The sequence below is a fragment of the Cucumis sativus genome, chromosome 1 (assembly GCF_000004075.3).
Source record: "Cucumis sativus cultivar 9930 chromosome 1, Cucumber_9930_V3, whole genome shotgun sequence".
In the NCBI taxonomy this organism is placed as follows: Eukaryota; Viridiplantae; Streptophyta; class Magnoliopsida; order Cucurbitales; family Cucurbitaceae; genus Cucumis; species Cucumis sativus.
In genome coordinates this window covers 24,502,367-24,520,741 of record NC_026655.2, presented here as the reverse complement: position 1 = coordinate 24,520,741, position 18,375 = coordinate 24,502,367, and the positions used below count along the sequence as shown (strand labels likewise).

Here is an 18,375-nt window from a genome sequence, read left to right as displayed (position 1 = left end):
TCTTGGTTCTTACTTTAATTCTTGGAATTATATTATTATGTTATGACATTACTTTAGAACAGTTTCATTTCGTCTGATCTATATATTCTGAGTCCTTATAAAGCATGTTATTAAGCATTAATGGCAATCTCGACCTTTCTTTCTTTCTTCCTTTCAAATTTGGAGGATTTAGATAGATTTAGTGCTTAGTTGGAGGGATACAAAATGAATGGCATAATTGAACGGCTTCCTTTTATTTTCACTCTCAATTTTCAACCCTTATACTAATATAGCATATGCCAATAAACCGTATTAGAAAAATACTCGGGTGTACCATAAGTTACATTCCAAAAAGGTGTAGTTCACAAAGTGTTCAATCATAAAATTGCTGTATAACATTTTCTTTTTAAAAAGTTTGTTTTTGTTATTTTGTATGTGCCTGGAGGTGCAATTAAGTATTTGTTTATCGTATTTCATATTAAAATTATATATTTTGATTTTATGTCTCGGATAGTGAAGGGAATTTGAGAATTCCTTTGACAAGTAGGGAGAAAAAAGAGAACTAATAGCAACGAAACTCAAACTAATATCGTGATACAATCAAACAATGATTTGAAGAATGTACAAGTTTACTGTTTAACAATGATTTGAGGTCACCACAGCGATTCAACTCATAAGTTCAAATTTGCATTAGTTTTTTTCTGTCATTTGTTTGCATACAAGTATATACGGTACCAGAGAAGAGCATCAACAAAGTGCAATTTTCTCTTTTGTGAGTGCATCATAAAATTTTAAAATTGATTTTAAAATTAAGCCTAGATTTTCTAGAAAACATGTGAGTTATATTGATTTGTATGAATAATCTTCACTTTGATTTGTATGAATAATGTGTTATTTAAAATGGACCTAATCAAAGCTGGACATAGGATTGACCTAATCAAAGTTGCTTGGCTTATATAAAGTATTAATTCCATTCTCATAAATTTATAATATGATTTAGATTAGCCTAAAAGTAGGTAAGTCCATGAAAAAAAAAAGAGATGAATGTGTACATGTTGAAGCACATTGGAAGATGCAAAAGGCAAGTTACATGCCTACCTCTATCACATGAAGGCATGTGTGTCTTTTGGCTTTTATAACTTTTGTATTAAAAGAATGTGATGAAAATTAAGGCATTACTCATACTCATAACTCATAACAATATGATAATGATTTAGTAAACAATATAGTGCTAATAATGATTTTTTTTTTTTGGGTAATATATAATATATTGGTAGCTATCAATTCTTAAAAGGAACATTCTTGAAAAGTTATTGGATCAAAGGAAAAAACAGTCTATTATTACTTTTAAATTGTTCTAACTATAATAATTTTGTAGTTTGGTTCAAAGTTTCATAGTTACTTTGAGATTAATCTATAGACAAATCAAGATTAACTAATAGCTTGTGGTCTTCTAGCTTTTGATATATTATTATTTTTTAAACTATGAGTCAAAGAGTTTATACGTGAGTACAATTATCTTTATCGATATGAGATCTTCTGTGAAAATGAGAGATCGAACTTTCAACCTCTATAAAATAAGACTGCATATGAAAATTACGGTTGAGCAAAACTAACAAACGGGATAGAATATGATGTATATTAACATAGTACTAATTAATTATATTCTTTTTTAAAGTTTTGAAAATTAAAATAAGTTTTTTGAAAATGGAATAAAAAAACCCTAAGAAAGAAGGATCAAAATAAAATGTAAACTATAGTTGAAAGGAATCTTTCTAAAGCCATTTTTGGGTTGAAAATGTCAACTCATCCACTCATCATAATTGAATTTAACAATTTGAGATTTGAGTTCATTTATTAAAAATATGATAAGGTTTATATGACTCATTTTGACTATAAAGTAAAATAATATATATAGCATTTAAAATGTTTAATTTAAATTAGAAAAAAACTAAGAACTTTGTTAGTTGTTTTATTTATTTATTTTTTTGAAATGTATTAAGATTGTGATTAGTAGATTATACCACTAAGAGGAAATAAATAAAAGTACTTGGTTGGCTAACAATTAATTAACATTTATTATATATAAAGAATGTATTACATCACTCAACTCTTTGAGCATAGTGCTTGAATGGCTAGTCTTGCAGATAGGTTTGTAACATCGCCTAATCCAAACGACTTTGCAGATACATCAATCGAACAACTTTCCCTTCCAATGCAGAGCTTTTCCACCAAAATAGCACTGTTTATTACATGCCATGAGCCTTGTTTGAATGAACCACATTTTCCTTCTGGATTTCCATAGCTAGCAAACTGAATTTCGGAGATGATGTGTCCTCCTTGACAAGACAACTCTAATGTACTTCCTTCATTAGCATTTCCACATATAGTTCCTATAGTGATTGTTTGAACGGAGACTTGTTGAGGATTTCCACCGATTTCTTCAAATAAAACTAATGTGTTTGTGTCATCTGATAGAAAAGATCTTGGAATGTGATACCATCTCTGTGAAGGATTTCCACAATTTTCAACACATTTGCTGGGGTTGTATGCACCTCTGTAGTCACATGTTGTACTGCAACTATCATTGCTTGCAATGAAAGAAGGCCAAAAACGACCTATGCTTTGTCCATTTACCCAAGCTTGACCTTTTCCCATTCCTTGCATGTCTAATGTTACACGGTCAATTCCTGAAGGTGTTTTGAAGCTGGTTTTGTACCATGTCATTCTCCTTCCAATAGACTTTTGATTTATCGTGCTCCAATTTGTTCTTTGTGAGAACACCGGGTTGTAAAGTTGCTTCATTTCTCCATTTAATCCAACCTTATAAGACCATAAATTTGATGATAAATCAATTTTGACATTTCCATCTCCAATTAGATAAATGGGTCCTCCATCAATTCCAGTTGGTACAGTGTCATAAAATGCATCGTAATTTTTCAATCCTACTGTGGCACTCAAAAGGGTTATGGTGTTAGTCCCCGGTTTTATTAGAATAGGTTTTTCAAATACAAAGCTCTGACCATTGCTTCTCCATTGTGACCCGATGTATCTTCTATTCACAAAGGCATGAAGCATATGACCTTTTGTATTCACCTGGAGAGTTACGTTTTGAAGTGAAGATGTTGCATTTGAGTCAATATTCGTCATGTACCACAAATAGTCACTGAAATCAACGGTGGTTCCTTTTTGTTCTAAGAGAAGGTTTGCCTTAAATGTACCTTTTCCTTGTAGAGTATCTCTCATGGGCTCTGGAGCCCAAACCCACGAGAATTGAGCATTTTCTTTCTTATTCTGCACCTTTACAAACATAGATGTTTGAGAATTGATCTTTGCAGTGTTGAATACCTCTTTGTTGCAACCGTCTAGAATGCTCACAGACCAAGCTGGTACAAAATACTTTCCATCTGCTTGCAAATCTATGGTAGCATCATTCTTGTTATCTGTGTTGCTTAAAAAGCAAAATCTCTCGCCTGATGTTGGGTTAGAGAATTTTGTTAAAGTTACAAAGCTACTAATTTTTTGGTCTGAACGGGTGCTGTTAGTAAGAATCTTCTCTCCCATTTTGATGGATGCATGAAGTTGTTTAAGATGTCCCCATTTTGGTTGGTTCAAGTTTCCATATTCATCAAGTGGGGCATTGTAATCATAAGACGTAGTGATGAATGGACCTCCTGCTGTTCTTCCAAAGTTTGTGCCTCCATGATACATGTAATAATTATTAAACACCCCACCAGATTGAAAAAATCTTGCCACAGCAAAAGCTACATCTTCTGGACTTCTATATGGGTCTTTGTCACCCCATTTCTTGAACCATCCCACCCAATTTTCGGTAAACATTTTTGGGCTCTTGGGATTGTTAGGACTAAAGTCATAATCACAATAGAACCCGTTACATGTATTAATGATAGGTTGTGGAGCATCATTCTGTTGACACATGATCCATGGAATACCAATATTGAGAGATTCGGCCATTTGAGCGCACCAATTGATATATGATTTTCCTGCATTTCCATATGGTGTCATCACATTTCCATACTCGTTTTCAATTTGAGCTAATATTATTGGTCCTCCTTGGGATGCAAAGAGGTTGGCTTGTTTACACATGTTCACTATCTTTGTTGTAAAAGTTTGCATTTCATTCTTGTAGACTTGATTGTCCGTTCGAAATTGGATTCCTGGCAAATTATGCAACCACAATGGAAAGCCTCCGTAGTTCCATTCTGCACACACATACGGACCAATCCTCATCACGACATATAATCCAGCATCTTGAACAAGTTGAAAAAATTTGATAAAATCTAGTCGTCCAGTGAAATCATATTTTCGTCGTTGAGGTTCATGACGATCCCAAAAAATGTATGTCTCTATTGCATCAAGTCCACCATCTTTAGCTTTTTGAATAAGATCAGGCCACATTGCTTCAGTGCTGCGTGGATAATGCATTGAACCTGACAAAATCACACGTCGTTCGCCATTGATAATTATTGCATTTGAATCATAAGAGACATTGTCTCCTTTACAAAAATAAAAACAAGCTAAAGTTACAACGAGAGAAAAAACAAGCCATTGATGGTTAAGCATCTTTGAAATTACAATTATGCTTGGTTTATTCATTTGCGTTGAATTATGTGTTTATATATATAGGGAAACAATCAAAGTTCTTTTCGATCTATATTTGTACGGTCTTCTAGTTGTTAATATATAGATTTAAAAATAGAAAAAAAAAAGTTAATGAATTTAATTAACCCTCAAACATTTTATCTATATGAACTACTTTTGTTAAATTTTGCAAACATCTTTAATTTAGTTCAAACTTATCCTTAAACACCTTCTTAATTACCCAATAAAAGATGTTACAACAAAAATTTGTTTTCCCCACATGAATTTGCTCATTCATTTCCTATCTTTCATTTGACTTTGTTAGTCATCAACTTGGTTTAACTAATAATAAGTTAAAAAATTCATCGAGAGTGTGAAAGATGATACAAAGTTGATGGTAGTGCTCAATCAAATGCTTAATTTAGATACTTCTTTTGAAAATTTATGCCATTATAACGAAACATATTTTACTACGTGAAAGTTTTATTATTATTTAATTAGACTAAACCAGAGTTCATTATCATACTATTAAGCTCAAAGTCAAAACCGATGATTCTAATAACCAGTTGATACAAAATCAAAAATATCTTTATAGCTCCTCAACCTACTTCCATAGCTGCTATTTGTTTTGTTTTCTAAACCTTTCATACCAATGCGAAAGAAAATGAGAGAAACATACCAAGAGTATTAAAAAAATCGATCAAATGGCACAAGTTTGACAATTCGAATGTAGATTCTAAAATTTTCATGTCCCGAACACTCGTATGGTTTCTTTCATACGTTCAACTGCACAAAACCGACCACATTGAAAACCCCGAGAAACTTCGAAAAAGAACGAGAAACAAAAAGACTGGAAAAAACAAGAAAAAGTATTTGATACTAATATTAGCTCTTTATGATAATTGATGTTCATCATATTGTACTCATTGATCCTCTTCTCCTGCATGTTGATCTTGGAAAGTAATAATAGCTTTATCAGAAGCTTTGATTCTCTCAGCTTCTCTGAACTTAAGCAGGTACTTGGAAGAAGCCTCAGCATAATTATCTAAGCCAAGAGAATCAAATGCCCAATAGATATCATCACCATTGAGAGTTCTTCTATTCTCATTCTGACATCTTTGTGCTGCTTCACTTGTGACAAAGTTAATGAACTCATTCGCACATTCTTGCATTCTCTTCTTGGCTTCTTTTGAAATCTTTCCCTTTTCTGGAACTATCTTCTTCATTATTCTCTCAACATTGGCTATTGGTAGTTGAAGACTTTCCCAATTCTCTCCCATAGTATTCCTTCTCATCAACAATGTAATAATGTAATAATGTTGTTTGTTGCAACACACACTTAGTTACGTGTATATATATACACATACGCGCATGGTATGAAAGAGTGTTAAAAGTGCCGATATAACTAAATTATAGGGCTTGTCTATTTAGTTTTTGAACTTTAAAATGTACATGTTTAGCTAGTAGGTTTATGAACTTTTAATTTTGTGTTAGACATATACATAAGTAGTAGGTTTAGGAGAATAAGTTAAAAGCATTATGTCTAATAAATCTTCAATTTTGTTTTATATATCTAACAACATATACATGTATATTTTTTTAAATACGTTAAAGTTTAGTAACTTAATAAATTAGTTCGAAGTTTGGAGATAAAGTACGTAGATATTCACTTTAAAATTTTGAAACTAAATAAACACAATCTCTTAATGTTTACGGACTAACGAGTTATGATTTGCATGGTATTAGAATTGAAGATCAAGTGTGCAAACGTTCTTTTTCGATTAATATTGATTTTACTCATTGATTAATATTGATTTAATGGTGATTTAAGCTCTTGAGCTGAGTATTGAAAACAAAAGAGGATGAAAAGAAAAGGAAAAGATGATATATTATTACTTCACAATAAAAATTGTTTATTTTCAATATGGAATATACTTCATTTAAATAAAAAATTGAAAAGAGACAAAAGAGAAGAGAATAATAAGAAATTAATAACTTCAGATACAATGTAACTAAATTCAAAACCTCAAAAAAGATTCTATCTATAATTGACAAAAATAAAATAATAACTCTTTCTTTTACACAGAATCTCTCTTTGTTTATATATATATGACAAAAATAAAATAAAATAAAATGCTAGATCCACATCCAAATTCTTAGTTAGTAAACGTAATCTAATTACAAAATTGAGGATGATCAATCTAATTGTGCTTGAAAATTATGAGATTTATAAGCTTTTTTCTAGATACCGTTAGAAGGAATTTCCAATTGTTGTCCATCACAGTTACAAATACTATCATACTGTTATAGCAAGAGAATGATAAATATATCATAAGTATTGTTATTATTACAGATATCGTTACTGATCGACTTTCGGTAATGGTAACAATAATACAAGACCAAGACGATGATACCAAAGTATATATACAACTCCAATTTCACTCACAATGTCATTAAATATAGCAGAAGAAGATAAAGATAAGAGTAATAACAATTAATTGCTTGCAAATCTCAAGTGTAGAAGAAGAAACTCCTCACACATGACTGTCAATCAACGACTTCCTCATTTCTTCGACAATGGAGCTTGGTTGAGCCTCCCTCAATTTGAAAACATTCTCGATGACCGATAACTCGGTGGCAGTGGTGTCCGAACCACAAAATGCAGTCCAGTCATTTGCTGTTAATCCAGCCGCAATCACTTCACTTCCACGATTCACGGTTCCAGCGACTAACGGGACCTGAAGAAGGGTTGATAGCTCGTCCAAATCTTCAACGGATGTATGTGGATGAACCTACAGAATACAAGCACAACTTCAACTTTTTGGGAACTAGATCTTTAACATGAAGTTGAGGGAATGAAGATCAATTTAGAGACTACACTTAGGAGCAACTAGCAAGAAAGGTGAATGTTACCAAGCCTCCCCTATTCGTAAAACTAGAGTAGCTTCCCACGAGAACGTTGCCTGCTACTGTCTGCCTAAAGACCTCTACTCCAAGAACATCAGCGATGAGCTCTTCAGTTTCCTGATCAATGAAAAAGAATGGATGACAGAACTAAACTAATCTCGAAGTCCAGACATGTCATTTAAAAAGGCAATGCAATCATAGTCCATGTTATGTACAATATCTTGTCTTTATTGCGATGTGTGCTTAAAAAGTAAAAATTAACGACTGCTCAAAAGAAGCCATTGCTTCCAAGGAGTGTACAAGCTCTTTCATGAACATTTGATGGTGATGGAACAAGTGAGACTAGAAGAATAAGCCAGGAAAATACCCGATCAAGATCAGAATGTGCGAGAGCAACGTGATCATTACAAGCAATCGTGTTTCCCAAAGCAGACAGTCTCTCTTGTATACGTTGAACAACAACTTGGTCAGGCAAACTGTTCCTCAAGTGCTGAAGTTCTTCAAAATGCAAACAATAGGAACATAATGTCAGTTAAGCAATTTGGCCATACAATTTCACCAATTGATCGTGAGATTAGATACATGGAGAAAAAATATAACAAAGGAAGTAAGAAAAGGCAGTGGAAAACACAGCCGACGAGTAAGGATGCTTAGGATCACCTAAGAAATGTTTAGGCTTCATCGACACCACAAAATAAAACCTCGAAATAGAGGTTCAAAATTCAATAATCGAACTCACAATGCAATCATACATGACAATAATCGGCCAAGACTCTTGTTGATCAAAGTTGTAACCATTTACAATTTTATCATTTAAACAGGTAGAGTTAGGCATCATTAATACAAAAAAGAGTAAATGACCAGAGTCAAACATCATAAGTAGAAAATTTAAAAGCAGGACATTGTTTTTAATTCCATTAGCATCGAATCAAAAATCTGTTACACTATAATAGAAAGATACAAAGGCATTCAAAGAGATGTGGTACAAGTATACAACTCAACTAATAAAAGATAGAAAAGCTTACCTTGATCCGTAGTGGTGTGTGGTACAAGAAGCCCATTTTTGTTTCCTACAATAAGGAGTAAAAGCAATGTTATGGTAACATGAAGATGGATAGTTTAGGACTCACTCTATTGAGGGGTACTCTTCCTTCAAAAGATAGGCAAAAAATGTGAGTAAGCTTTACGAACCAGCACATAGACGGCCAATAATGCGAGTCCCACCAATAGATGCTTTAACAACCGGAATGACACCACGTATTTCAGTTTCAAAGGTACTAAACATTAAAAAAAACATTTGTAAGAAATTGCTTCTATTTCAAAAGATACAGAAACACGATTAGGAAACAGGAAAAGGAAGAACCTGTAGAAATTCTCAGAGCCACCAATTGCAACCAAGCAGTAAGCATTAGTGAGCTTGGAGAAAACCCCAATGTCACATGAGTTCTCAAACATAAGCCCTAAAGAACCAAAATATGTGAGAAATATTGTTGTCGACACAAACCCACAGAAACTCCAAAAAAGGCACTTAATAAAGGTAGGCAAAAAACAAGAACATATGTAAAATGAAGAAACATTAAAATGGAAGAAAAGACTTGGTTAGACTTACTGATCGCCATGAGTTGCACAAGATAACCTTGAAGAATCAACAACAACAACCTCCCTCTTCACTATAAACTCAAAGTCCCTTGCAACCCCTATAGAGTAAAAAAAAAGTTCAATGTGCTCAATAATGTGAGATAATTGCATCCAAGCCCTAATCCCAAATCCAAATCCTCTTGCTCACATAATCATCAGTTAAAAGTACAAAATTAACCTTAATTTTCTTTTTCCCTCTTTCTCTCCTCTTCCTGATTTTCCCTTTCCCCATTTTTTTTCCAGTCACAGAGTTGTGTCATGTAATACCTCCAAAGCTTTACAATAAGCTAGGGAACATTACCAAGATTTACCCTTTAGCTAACTCTACTAACTACATCGCTTAAGAAAAATTTGGCAACACAACTACATAAGAGTGAACACGAAACGTTTACAAAACACATAACAAGCAATCAGGAAAACAAATGTTTAAAGCTCTTTCAAACCAAATTCAGCTGAACTTTCCCAAATTTGAACATGTAGCATAACTAAACAACTCGTGCTAAAGTCAATCTCAAACTAATAACAGAATGTCACAAAATATGAATCAACATTCAGACGTGCTCAGCCATTACACAACTACAATTTCAGAATCAGTTCAAGTGCGTCATACATTCCACATGTAAACTACAGAACAAGCCAACAGGTTGAAATCTACTTACATATCGTTCTAGAGTGCTCCTAAGCTATTCCAAAGACAATTGAAGTATTAAAATAAAATTCCAACATTAAATCTCAGTTTGAAACCTCAATAGGAGTCTCAGAGAGTGTTCAGAATGAATAAAAGCAACCACATACAACCTTGACCTCAGCTCCAACACTCCGAATTTAATTTTAAATTACAAATAAAGAATCGCCAAGAATTATATACTAACTAAATCACAACGACTTAAGATTCAAAATGAGGTGTTACCTATTGAAACACACCAAACAGACTTAGAACACTGCTGGAAAGGTATACGAAGGAGTGTACGGAAGGAAAATTTATAAGAACTTCCCCTAACGAAACCTAGTCCGAATAAGCTTAATCCTACGTATTTAGAGCTTATAAGAAGTGGGTAAGTCAAATCTGAGATTGAATGATAATGGGTCTTTACCAAATCGGAGCTGGAACGTCGTTGCTGACAGATAATCGAAGATAAAGATCGTGAGGTTGATGACACGGAGGAGAAAGCAAAGTCAAGACAGGAATTGGCTGATTAATTATACTTTTCATCCATTTTCAAATAGTATACTATTTTAGCTTTCTGATTTTTCTTTTTACAAAGTTTCTCTTTTTCATATTAGTTACATAATACTAATCATTATTTTCTCTATTTTGCTTTACCCCAAAAAGTGTATTCAATTTATTACATTCATACTTCTCATTCTTTTTTATGTGAAATAAACGAAGAAACTAGAGAACAAAAAACAAGCTAATTTGGTGAAGAGGTTTCACCGATCTCTCCATGGTTATCTTTACTTTTGTGTTTTTCATCAACCTTGATTCTTTCAACTTCTCTAAAGTTAAGCAAGAACTTGGAAGAAGCTTCAGCATAATTATCTAAGCCAAGAGAACCAAATGCCCAATAAATGTCATCACCATTGAGAGTTCTTCTATTCTCATTCTGACATCTTTGTGCTGCTTCACTTGTGACAAAGCTAATGAACTCATTTGCACATTCTTGCATTTTCTTCTTTGCTTCTTTTGAAATCTTCCCCTTTTGTGGAATTATCTTCTTCATTATTCTCTCAACATTGGCAATTGGTAGCTCAAGAAACTCATCCCCATTATGATGGTTTTCCATTCTTTAACCTTAATATGTATTTGTTCATATAATATGAATATGGTGTTGTACTACCTCATATTATATCTATATATATATATATATATACATGTTTTGATGGAGATGTATATATTAATTAAAATGTATAAGCTTTTGATTTATGGAAACCTTTTGATGTGTCGAATTAGGTTTAAATCATATATTTCTATCTCACTCCTATCTTTGTTCCATTCGTGATATCTCTATTGTGGTTCTTAAACTTTTAGCTTTGTGTATATATTTCTTAAATTTAGCACTTACCATTATTCATCGGGCAATGTTTTGGGGTTAATTGTTTATTTAACGAAGTAAATAGGGAGAATGACATTTTGTGTGCGAACTCTAGCAAGGTGTTATATGTGGATAAGTTCTATGGAGCTTTGGTGAAGAGAAGTTAGTTTAGATAAGGATGAATATATGAATATTTTTTAGAAAAAACTCACTGATTCTTTGTTGGAGAGAAGAATTACTGAGAATGCGACCAAAAGCTCTCACTCTAGCTAGATGAGGACAAGAACCACGTAATATATAAGTGGAATCAAAAGCAAAATCACGAGAGTTTATCCATAAAAATATGGACAACATCATATTATTGTTAGAGATTATAGAATAAGGAGTCTAACTATATTTTCAAATATAGCAAACTGTCACTGATCGACAAACAACGATAAGCACCGAAAGATGTCCAATTTTACGAAATATTATATTCGTTAGAGAGCACGCGATAGGAGCAAAAAGTGTTCAACTTTTCTAAATTTTAAAGGGAGAGGAGTGTGCATTACACACAACAACCATTTGTTTTGTAGAAATAACAATACACATCAAAACTTTAAACAAATGTCAAATAAACAAAAGCCAATAATTGTGTAGGAAAATGCATACACTTTTGAATTAATTAGTAAAAGGAAGTGTCTTGATACTCTTTTTCCAATTGGAATCCAATTAGCATTCTCATTCATTCGATACTACAATTTGGTCACTCCACTTTTCAAACCATTTTACTTTCTTTCAAAATTTATATTTGGTGCCTATTAGACATGTCTTTTTCTATATATATATATATTCGTAAAGATTGGCTAACTTACGTACATCTCGACTAATTTCACGTAACAACTTCCCTCACCCTGTAACATAGGAGGTTAAACCCTAACCCTTTGACCTTTTTTCTTAGGTTTTCACTCCCACGATACTAAAGGAGTCATTCAAATTGAATAAATATGGATGAAGGCTTAATAATATAATTTCTTATATGAGTTTGAAACAATAATGTAATAAGTAAGTGAAGAGTTTAGACTGAATGAAAGTGATCAAAACCAAAACAAATTATTGTGAATACATACATATAATTATCATATTGCTCTTGGAGGTTTTTCCAACAATGCAGAAAGGTAGACTTCATTTTTTGATTTAGGAGCAATACTCCATTTATGTTTCTTGTATCTAAACTGCAGAAACATGTACATGTAATCGTCGAGATCCTTTCGATCGCAAAAGAATCTGTCAATCCATAACAATCCTCCCGGTCGTAGAACACGATCCCAATCGAAAAGTATGAAATCCAACAACAACATATCTAGCCAACCATCCATGAAACCAGTTGTGTGAATCAAATCCATTGTGTTATCAAACAGAGGAAGTCTTTGGTTTAATGTCAAATACAGTGGAAACAAACCTCTTAAAGCAATAAATTCATTGAAAGGAGCTCCAAGGTTCAAAGCTGTTGTCACAATTGTCACATTTTCTTCTCTCATTCTTGCTGCAAAACTCCCTGTGCTGATCCCAAAATCCAACCCGATCCGAATCTCCCCCGGCTTGATCGCTAATACATCCGATATCGCAAAATCGACTGCGAGAGAGCTATTGCTAATGACCCATTTGAGCTTCTCTTTCTCCATTTCAAAACAACCACTACATTTGTTGTATCCCTTTTTGGGATTGTTGCTAGACAAGCAAGAAAAGTTCCTACATTGATAGTTACTCCATCTTACGTTTCGATCGTCCGGCATCTTCCATAGCGATTCGTTCAATGGATACGGCTTTTGGTAGACCTTCGACGCTCTTGTCAAGCACCGTCGACGAGGCAACGGATCGCAACCGTTGAGCATAAGTTTCTGAGCTAAATTCCAATCATCTTTACAATATGAACCAATATCATAATCCATATAATCTTCCAATTCTTTCCTATACAGAACACAAGCATGTCCAATTGTGTTGTATATATTCTCAGTCATATACATATTGAGTTTCCCAATTCTACTTTTCTTTGGAGAAATATATTTTCTTATTTCCTCAACCACAAAATTGTTGATCAAAGGCTCTTCTTTCATAGCAGAAGAATTCTGACCATTTTTTTCAACTTTTGGTAATCTTATTTGCCTTAAAGCAATATGAGCATTATAAAGAGGCTTAATCACTTCATCTTCTAAGTACTTTTTATGCTCAATCATTGTGATCTTCCCATTGTTCAACACTTGCTTGTTCTTCCCCATCTCTTCGACTGTGAATTCGAGTTTCTCTTGTAAACTTTCTAGCTGATCTAGAACTTCTTCGACTCGGTTGGATAACGCTTTTGCATCGAACGTTTCTTCGTAGGCGTGCCTCGTTGTGGTGTAGAAGTATCGGCAAACGTCGTCCTTGTGAAAGATAAATCCAGCTGAGTAGAACTTGAAGAGACTCAATGTGGTCATGATGATAACAAGTCCTATTAATAGAATTTGAAGCCAACCCATTGTTCTTCCTAGTCTGCCTTTGGTGTGGAACAGCTTCTTCATTTTTTTTCTTGCAAAGGTTTCTTCCTTTTGCTATTTAATTCTCAAATTTTGTCACCTTCGTTAACAAACAAAAGGAAAATTTTGAAAAATCTTCCTATTAAACTCATTCCATCATAAAACAAAATTTAATATCTATTTAGCACTTCCGACTACGTAAAAGTTGTAATTTAATAACTATTTGGTTTTTGAAAATTAGGCTTAAAAACACGATTTTTATCGTATTATTCTTTTGTTTTGTTATATTATTAAGTATTTTTGCAAGTACAGATTTCAAAACTAAGAAAAGATAGTTTGTAAAAAACTTAGAAAAAATGAAAACCGTTCTAATGAAAATACGACTTGATTTTATTGAAAACGTTAATGGTAAATTGATGATATCAAAATATAGACACAAGAACAAATTTAAAATGAATACAGTGAATGGTTATTGGTTTTCCTAATAAGCTAAAAAACATACCATGGAAGAAAATGAGAGGAAAATGAAATTGAATAACTAAAGCAAATGAATACTAAAATTGGTTGAAAGATGAAAGTTGAGGAATTTAATTTCTTACCTAAATTTCATACAAAATCAGATGAACATCTTCAAGAAAAATGATGGAGACCATGAGAAATTGAATTAGAGAAAGAAAAAGAGACTTCTTCTTCTTTGCTTTGATTCAGATCTAAAAATTAGTTCAAATCAAAGTATTCCTAAGATGAGATTTGTCTTATTTTAAGAGCTGGAAAATCTTAGAAATTAAGTTACCCTTTTACTTTACTCTTAGTTTCTTCCCTTAAATTCATGAGAATTCAAATTTATTAGTTCATTAATTGATTGACTTCCTTCTTCATCACAAATCTCCATGTTGGGGGGATACTCATGAAAATTAAAAAATGGATTTCTTTATTTCTAGTGGAATATATATATATATTATCTTAATGGGTGAAGATTAATCATCAAACTGCTTTTTTTTAAGCACTTTAGACTTGTATAGAAGTATTTCACTCGTGGATTTAGCATGAGTCGAGTGATTTTGAACCTCCTTCAACTTTATATTCTTCATATGATATATACGTAAAGAACTTTAATTATTTGCTTGTAAAGTTGTCATTCAACCAGGTTTAACCTTCACCATTTACATTAGGGATGTTGAGTTTGAAGACATTCTCAACAACTCATATTTTCAATCCAATCCAATCGGTAAAATATGGAAGTTGAGTTGGGTTATCGAATTGTATTATTTTCTCTTTCCATTTCCAATCCAACGATCTCACGCGACCATTTAACTTTCTGTTATTTACTTTTTACTTTCCATACAATCTTTTAACTATTGTTTAACAGAATACTCTTAACTTTACTTTTATTAAATAAATAATAAAATATATATCTACATAATAATTCAGGTTGGGTTAGATTGAACCAAAATTTTCAAATTTCAACCCTAAACCCTCAATCTTTAACCCAACTCAAACCGAAAAAAACCAAAATTTTCAACTAATCTCAACCTGCATTTTAAATGAAATCATGTAATATATGTTGAGTAGTTTGAGTTGTCGGGTTATTCGAACGGGACTTACATTCCTATTTTATATTTTGAAATTTGTAAGAGTTTAATGTATATCACACACAAAAAATCTATTTAAAAAGTAAAGAAAAAAAAGGTAATTTTTAATCAAAGTCAGAGGAGGTTTATCCATTTAGTATAACTCTTTCTACCTCTTCTTTGAAGAAAATTTGTGAAGCTATTCTCTGGCCAAAAATGGCTTCACTTCTTCCCCTTCATCCCATTCCATCTCTTCCCAACTCTACTAAATTTAACCCATCACCCATTTTCCACTCCCTCAGCTCATGTTCATCAATGTCTGAACTTAAGCAATTTCACTCCCAAATCATCCGTCTCGGCCTCTCTACAGACAACAATGCAATTGGCCGTCTCATCAAATTCTGTGCTGTTTCCAAGTATGGAGATCTTCACTATGCTCTTCTTTTATTCAATTCAATCCCTTACCCAGATGCTTTTATCTACAATACTTTAATTAGAGCTTACTTACACTTCAATTCCCCTAAATCTTCTTTACTTTTGTATTTGCAAATGCTTCATAACTCTGTCTTTCCCAATAAATTCACATTCCCTTCTGTAATTCGTGCTTGTTGTATTGATAATTCTGTTGAAGAAGGGAAACAAATTCATACCCATGTTGTTAAATTTGGTTTTTCAAAAGATAGATTTTGTCAGAACAATTTGATTCATATGTATGCTAATTTTCAATCCTTGGAAGACGCTAGAAGGGTGTTTGATTGTATTGAGTTACCTGATGTTGTAGCTTGGACTACTTTGCTTACTGGGTATGCTCAATTGGGTTATGTGGATGAAAGTTTACGAGTTTTCGAGTCGATGCCTGAACGTAACTCTGCTTCTTGGAATGCTATGATTTCTTGTTTTGTTCAAAACAATAGGTTTCATGAAGCGTTTGGTTTGTTTAATAGGATGAGAATAGAGAAAGTTGTTTTGGAGAAATATGTGGCTGCTAGTATGTTATCAGCTTGTACAGGATTAGGAGCACTTGAGCAAGGGAAATGGATACATAGATATATTGAGAGAAATGGGATTGAATTTGATTCAAAACTTGCAACTACATTGATTGATATGTATTGTAAATGTGGTTGTTTGGATTGTGCTTATGAAGTGTTTGTTCATTTGCCTGAAAAAGGGATTTCTTCATGGAATTGTATGATTGGAGGGATGGCTATGCATGGGAAAGGAGAGGCTGCTATAGAACTTTTTAAAGATATGGAAACCAAAATGGTGAAACCAGACAACATAACTTTCCTTAATGTACTTAGTGCTTGTGCTCACTCTGGTTTAGTCGAAAAGGGTCAACACTATTTCTATCGTTTTACTCAAGTTTATGGTATTGAACCCAGAACCGAGCATTATGGATGCATGGTTGATTTATACGGGCGAGCCGGGTTGCTAGAGGAAGCAATGAAGGTCATAGATGAGATGCCCATGAGTCCTGACGTAGGTGTGTTAGGTGCATTTGTTGGAGCTTGTAAGATACATGGGAACATAGAGTTGGGAGAGGAAGTAGGGAAGAGAGTAATAGAACTAGAGCCTACGAATAGCGGGCGATACGTACTACTGGGAAATCTATACGCCGAGGCAGGGAGATGGGAAGGTGTTGCAGAAGTAAGAAAGTTAATGAATGATAGAGAAGTGAAGAAGGCTGCTGGAGTTTCCATGATTGAATTGGAAGGTGTGGTGTATGAATTTATAGCAGGTGGAAGGAATCATCCTGAAGCAAAGGAAATATATGATAAACTTAATGAGATGTTAGAATGTATAAGAAGTGAAGGATATGTAGCAGAGAATGAAATTGAGGAAGAGAAGGATAATCCTGTTTATTACCATAGTGAGAAACTGGCAATTGCTTTTGGGTTGCTTAAAACTAAAGCAGGGGAAATTCTTAGAATCACTAAGAATTTGAGGGTTTGTAAGGACTGTCACCAAGCTTTGAAGCTTGTTTCAAAGGTTTTTCAACGAAAAATCATTGTAAGAGATAGAAATCGTTTCCATCATTTTGGTAATGGAGAGTGTTCTTGTAATGATTATTGGTAAACAAAATATCAACTCAGCTTTCCTAATGCTTCTTGTGATCATTGTTTTGCCCATAAAATTCAGTTTAAAAGATTGCTAAGCTGTAAAAAATTACCTCTATCCTTTCAAATCGTTGGAGTACTACAATTGACCTTAACATTTCAAAACTATCATTCTACCAGGTAGAAGCTATTATATGGAAAACTAGAATGGTGTAGTGATTTATATCTTCGTTTTAGATGAATACGATTTCTAAAAGAAAATCTTCTTCACATTTCATCGTCTCTTTACGTTTGTTCCTTACCAAATATGAACTTTTTAAAATTATGCTTAATATCACTCAAATGTTAATCAAGCACTCAACACCAACTAGATACTTGGAGAAAATTAAAGACTCGCAGAAGAGTAGGAAAAGTTTGTAAATGTTGTCAACAATTTTATCATTTAAAATAATTTTTCTAAGTTAGAAGACATGTTTGGAGACTTCACACTTCGGCATAGGAAAAAAGAAATAGACTTGTTCGACACCAACTATACATACATAACATAGATATTTATGGTTTTTTTTTTCATAAAGAGAAAGTTGAATGTTTAACAAAGTATATATTAAAACAACCAACATCATAAATTGAAGGAAAAAAGAAATCCTGGATAGTAACTATGCTTTTGATTCCTTTATATATCCCATGTTTAAGTGAATATTCTATTAATCCTATGAGTTTTCTCATAGGTTTGGTCAAAGAATGGGGAAAATAGACAATTTTGTTCTTTCTTGGCATTTTTATTGTCATAAAATCTTTGGACTTGTCGAGTTTTATTGGTTGATATTGCTTGTCTTCTTACTTGGATTAAAGATCGATCAGCCCTTGGTTATGTGTCAGCCATAATTTTAATAACAGACATTTGATGTCACTGCTGATTCAAATGAATTCATAGTGTTAGGTGGCTTGTAATGTGGTGGGGTTGTAATGTAATATAATAAAAAATTCATATTTCGATTGAGCATTTTAGGTCCGATTTGTAATATAAAACTTATTTTGTTTCGACAATTTTTAATCCGACCCTCTTTTTCATTATGTTTTGCAACGTTAGAAG

The 18,375-nt window shown here is 33.0% G+C and overlaps 6 protein-coding genes across 6 annotated transcripts; 1 reads left to right on the top strand and 5 right to left on the bottom strand.

Moving 5' to 3' along the window:
• Positions 1 to 2,085: 2,085 nt before the first annotated feature.
• On the bottom strand, positions 2,086 to 4,596 carry LOC101209099 (beta-galactosidase 15). Its single transcript, XM_004135734.3, has one exon. It carries the CDS (start codon positions 4,594 to 4,596, stop codon positions 2,086 to 2,088), a length of 2,511 nt encoding a protein of 836 aa, XP_004135782.3.
• A 908-nt stretch (positions 4,597 to 5,504) lies between these two features.
• LOC101208858 (nuclear transcription factor Y subunit B-4) lies at positions 5,505 to 5,861 on the bottom strand. Its single transcript, XM_004135733.1, has one exon. The coding sequence runs from the start codon at positions 5,859 to 5,861 to the stop codon at positions 5,505 to 5,507; it is 357 nt and encodes a 118-aa protein (XP_004135781.1).
• A 1,004-nt stretch (positions 5,862 to 6,865) lies between these two features.
• On the bottom strand, positions 6,866 to 10,277 carry LOC101207707 (eukaryotic translation initiation factor 6-2). Its single transcript, XM_004135570.3, has 8 exons — positions 10,221 to 10,277; positions 9,098 to 9,185; positions 8,852 to 8,948; positions 8,680 to 8,765; positions 8,514 to 8,558; positions 7,856 to 7,986; positions 7,495 to 7,605; positions 6,866 to 7,373 (listed from the first exon to the last, which is right to left on the bottom strand). Exons 2-8 carry the CDS (start codon positions 9,105 to 9,107, stop codon positions 7,116 to 7,118), a joined length of 738 nt encoding a protein of 245 aa, XP_004135618.1. The 5' UTR covers positions 9,108 to 9,185; positions 10,221 to 10,277; the 3' UTR covers positions 6,866 to 7,115.
• A 228-nt stretch (positions 10,278 to 10,505) lies between these two features.
• On the bottom strand, positions 10,506 to 10,920 carry LOC101208615 (nuclear transcription factor Y subunit B-4). The gene has a single exon (XM_004135732.3). The coding sequence runs from the start codon at positions 10,908 to 10,910 to the stop codon at positions 10,539 to 10,541; it is 372 nt and encodes a 123-aa protein (XP_004135780.1). The 5' UTR covers positions 10,911 to 10,920; the 3' UTR covers positions 10,506 to 10,538.
• Positions 10,921 to 12,146: 1,226 nt separating this feature from the next.
• LOC101207467 lies at positions 12,147 to 13,765 on the bottom strand. The gene has a single exon (XM_011661591.2). The coding sequence runs from the start codon at positions 13,697 to 13,699 to the stop codon at positions 12,278 to 12,280; it is 1,422 nt and encodes a 473-aa protein (XP_011659893.1). The 5' UTR covers positions 13,700 to 13,765; the 3' UTR covers positions 12,147 to 12,277.
• Positions 13,766 to 15,374: 1,609 nt separating this feature from the next.
• On the top strand, positions 15,375 to 17,342 carry LOC105436324 (pentatricopeptide repeat-containing protein At1g08070, chloroplastic). The gene is made up of 2 exons (XM_031889204.1): positions 15,375 to 15,641; positions 16,170 to 17,342. The coding sequence occupies exons 1-2, from the start codon at positions 15,442 to 15,444 to the stop codon at positions 17,299 to 17,301; spliced, it is 1,332 nt and encodes a 443-aa protein (XP_031745064.1). The 5' UTR covers positions 15,375 to 15,441; the 3' UTR covers positions 17,302 to 17,342.
• Positions 17,343 to 18,375: the final 1,033 nt, after the last annotated feature.

Excerpts from the sequence above, each read along its gene's own strand:
- LOC101209099 (XM_004135734.3), bottom strand. The coding sequence starts at position 4,596 with ATGAATAAACCAAGCATAATTGTAATTTCAAAGATGCTTAACCATCAA.
- LOC101208858 (XM_004135733.1), bottom strand. The coding sequence starts at position 5,861 with ATGGGAGAGAATTGGGAAAGTCTTCAACTACCAATAGCCAATGTTGAG.
- LOC101207707 (XM_004135570.3), bottom strand. Across the intron at positions 8,766-8,851 it reads GGCTCTGAGAATTTCTACAG|TACCTTTGAAACTGAAATAC; the intron begins GTTCTTCCTTTT and ends TTTAATGTTTAG. Across the intron at positions 7,606-7,855 it reads CACATTCTGATCTTGATCGG|GAAACTGAAGAGCTCATCGC; the intron begins GTATTTTCCTGG and ends TTCATTGATCAG.
- LOC101208615 (XM_004135732.3), bottom strand. The coding sequence starts at position 10,910 with ATGGAAAACCATCATAATGGGGATGAGTTTCTTGAGCTACCAATTGCC.
- LOC101207467 (XM_011661591.2), bottom strand. The coding sequence starts at position 13,699 with ATGAAGAAGCTGTTCCACACCAAAGGCAGACTAGGAAGAACAATGGGT.
- LOC105436324 (XM_031889204.1), top strand. The coding sequence starts at position 15,442 with ATGGCTTCACTTCTTCCCCTTCATCCCATTCCATCTCTTCCCAACTCT. Across the intron at positions 15,642-16,169 it reads AAATTCTGTGCTGTTTCCAA|GATGAGAATAGAGAAAGTTG; the intron begins GTATGGAGATCT and ends TTTGTTTAATAG.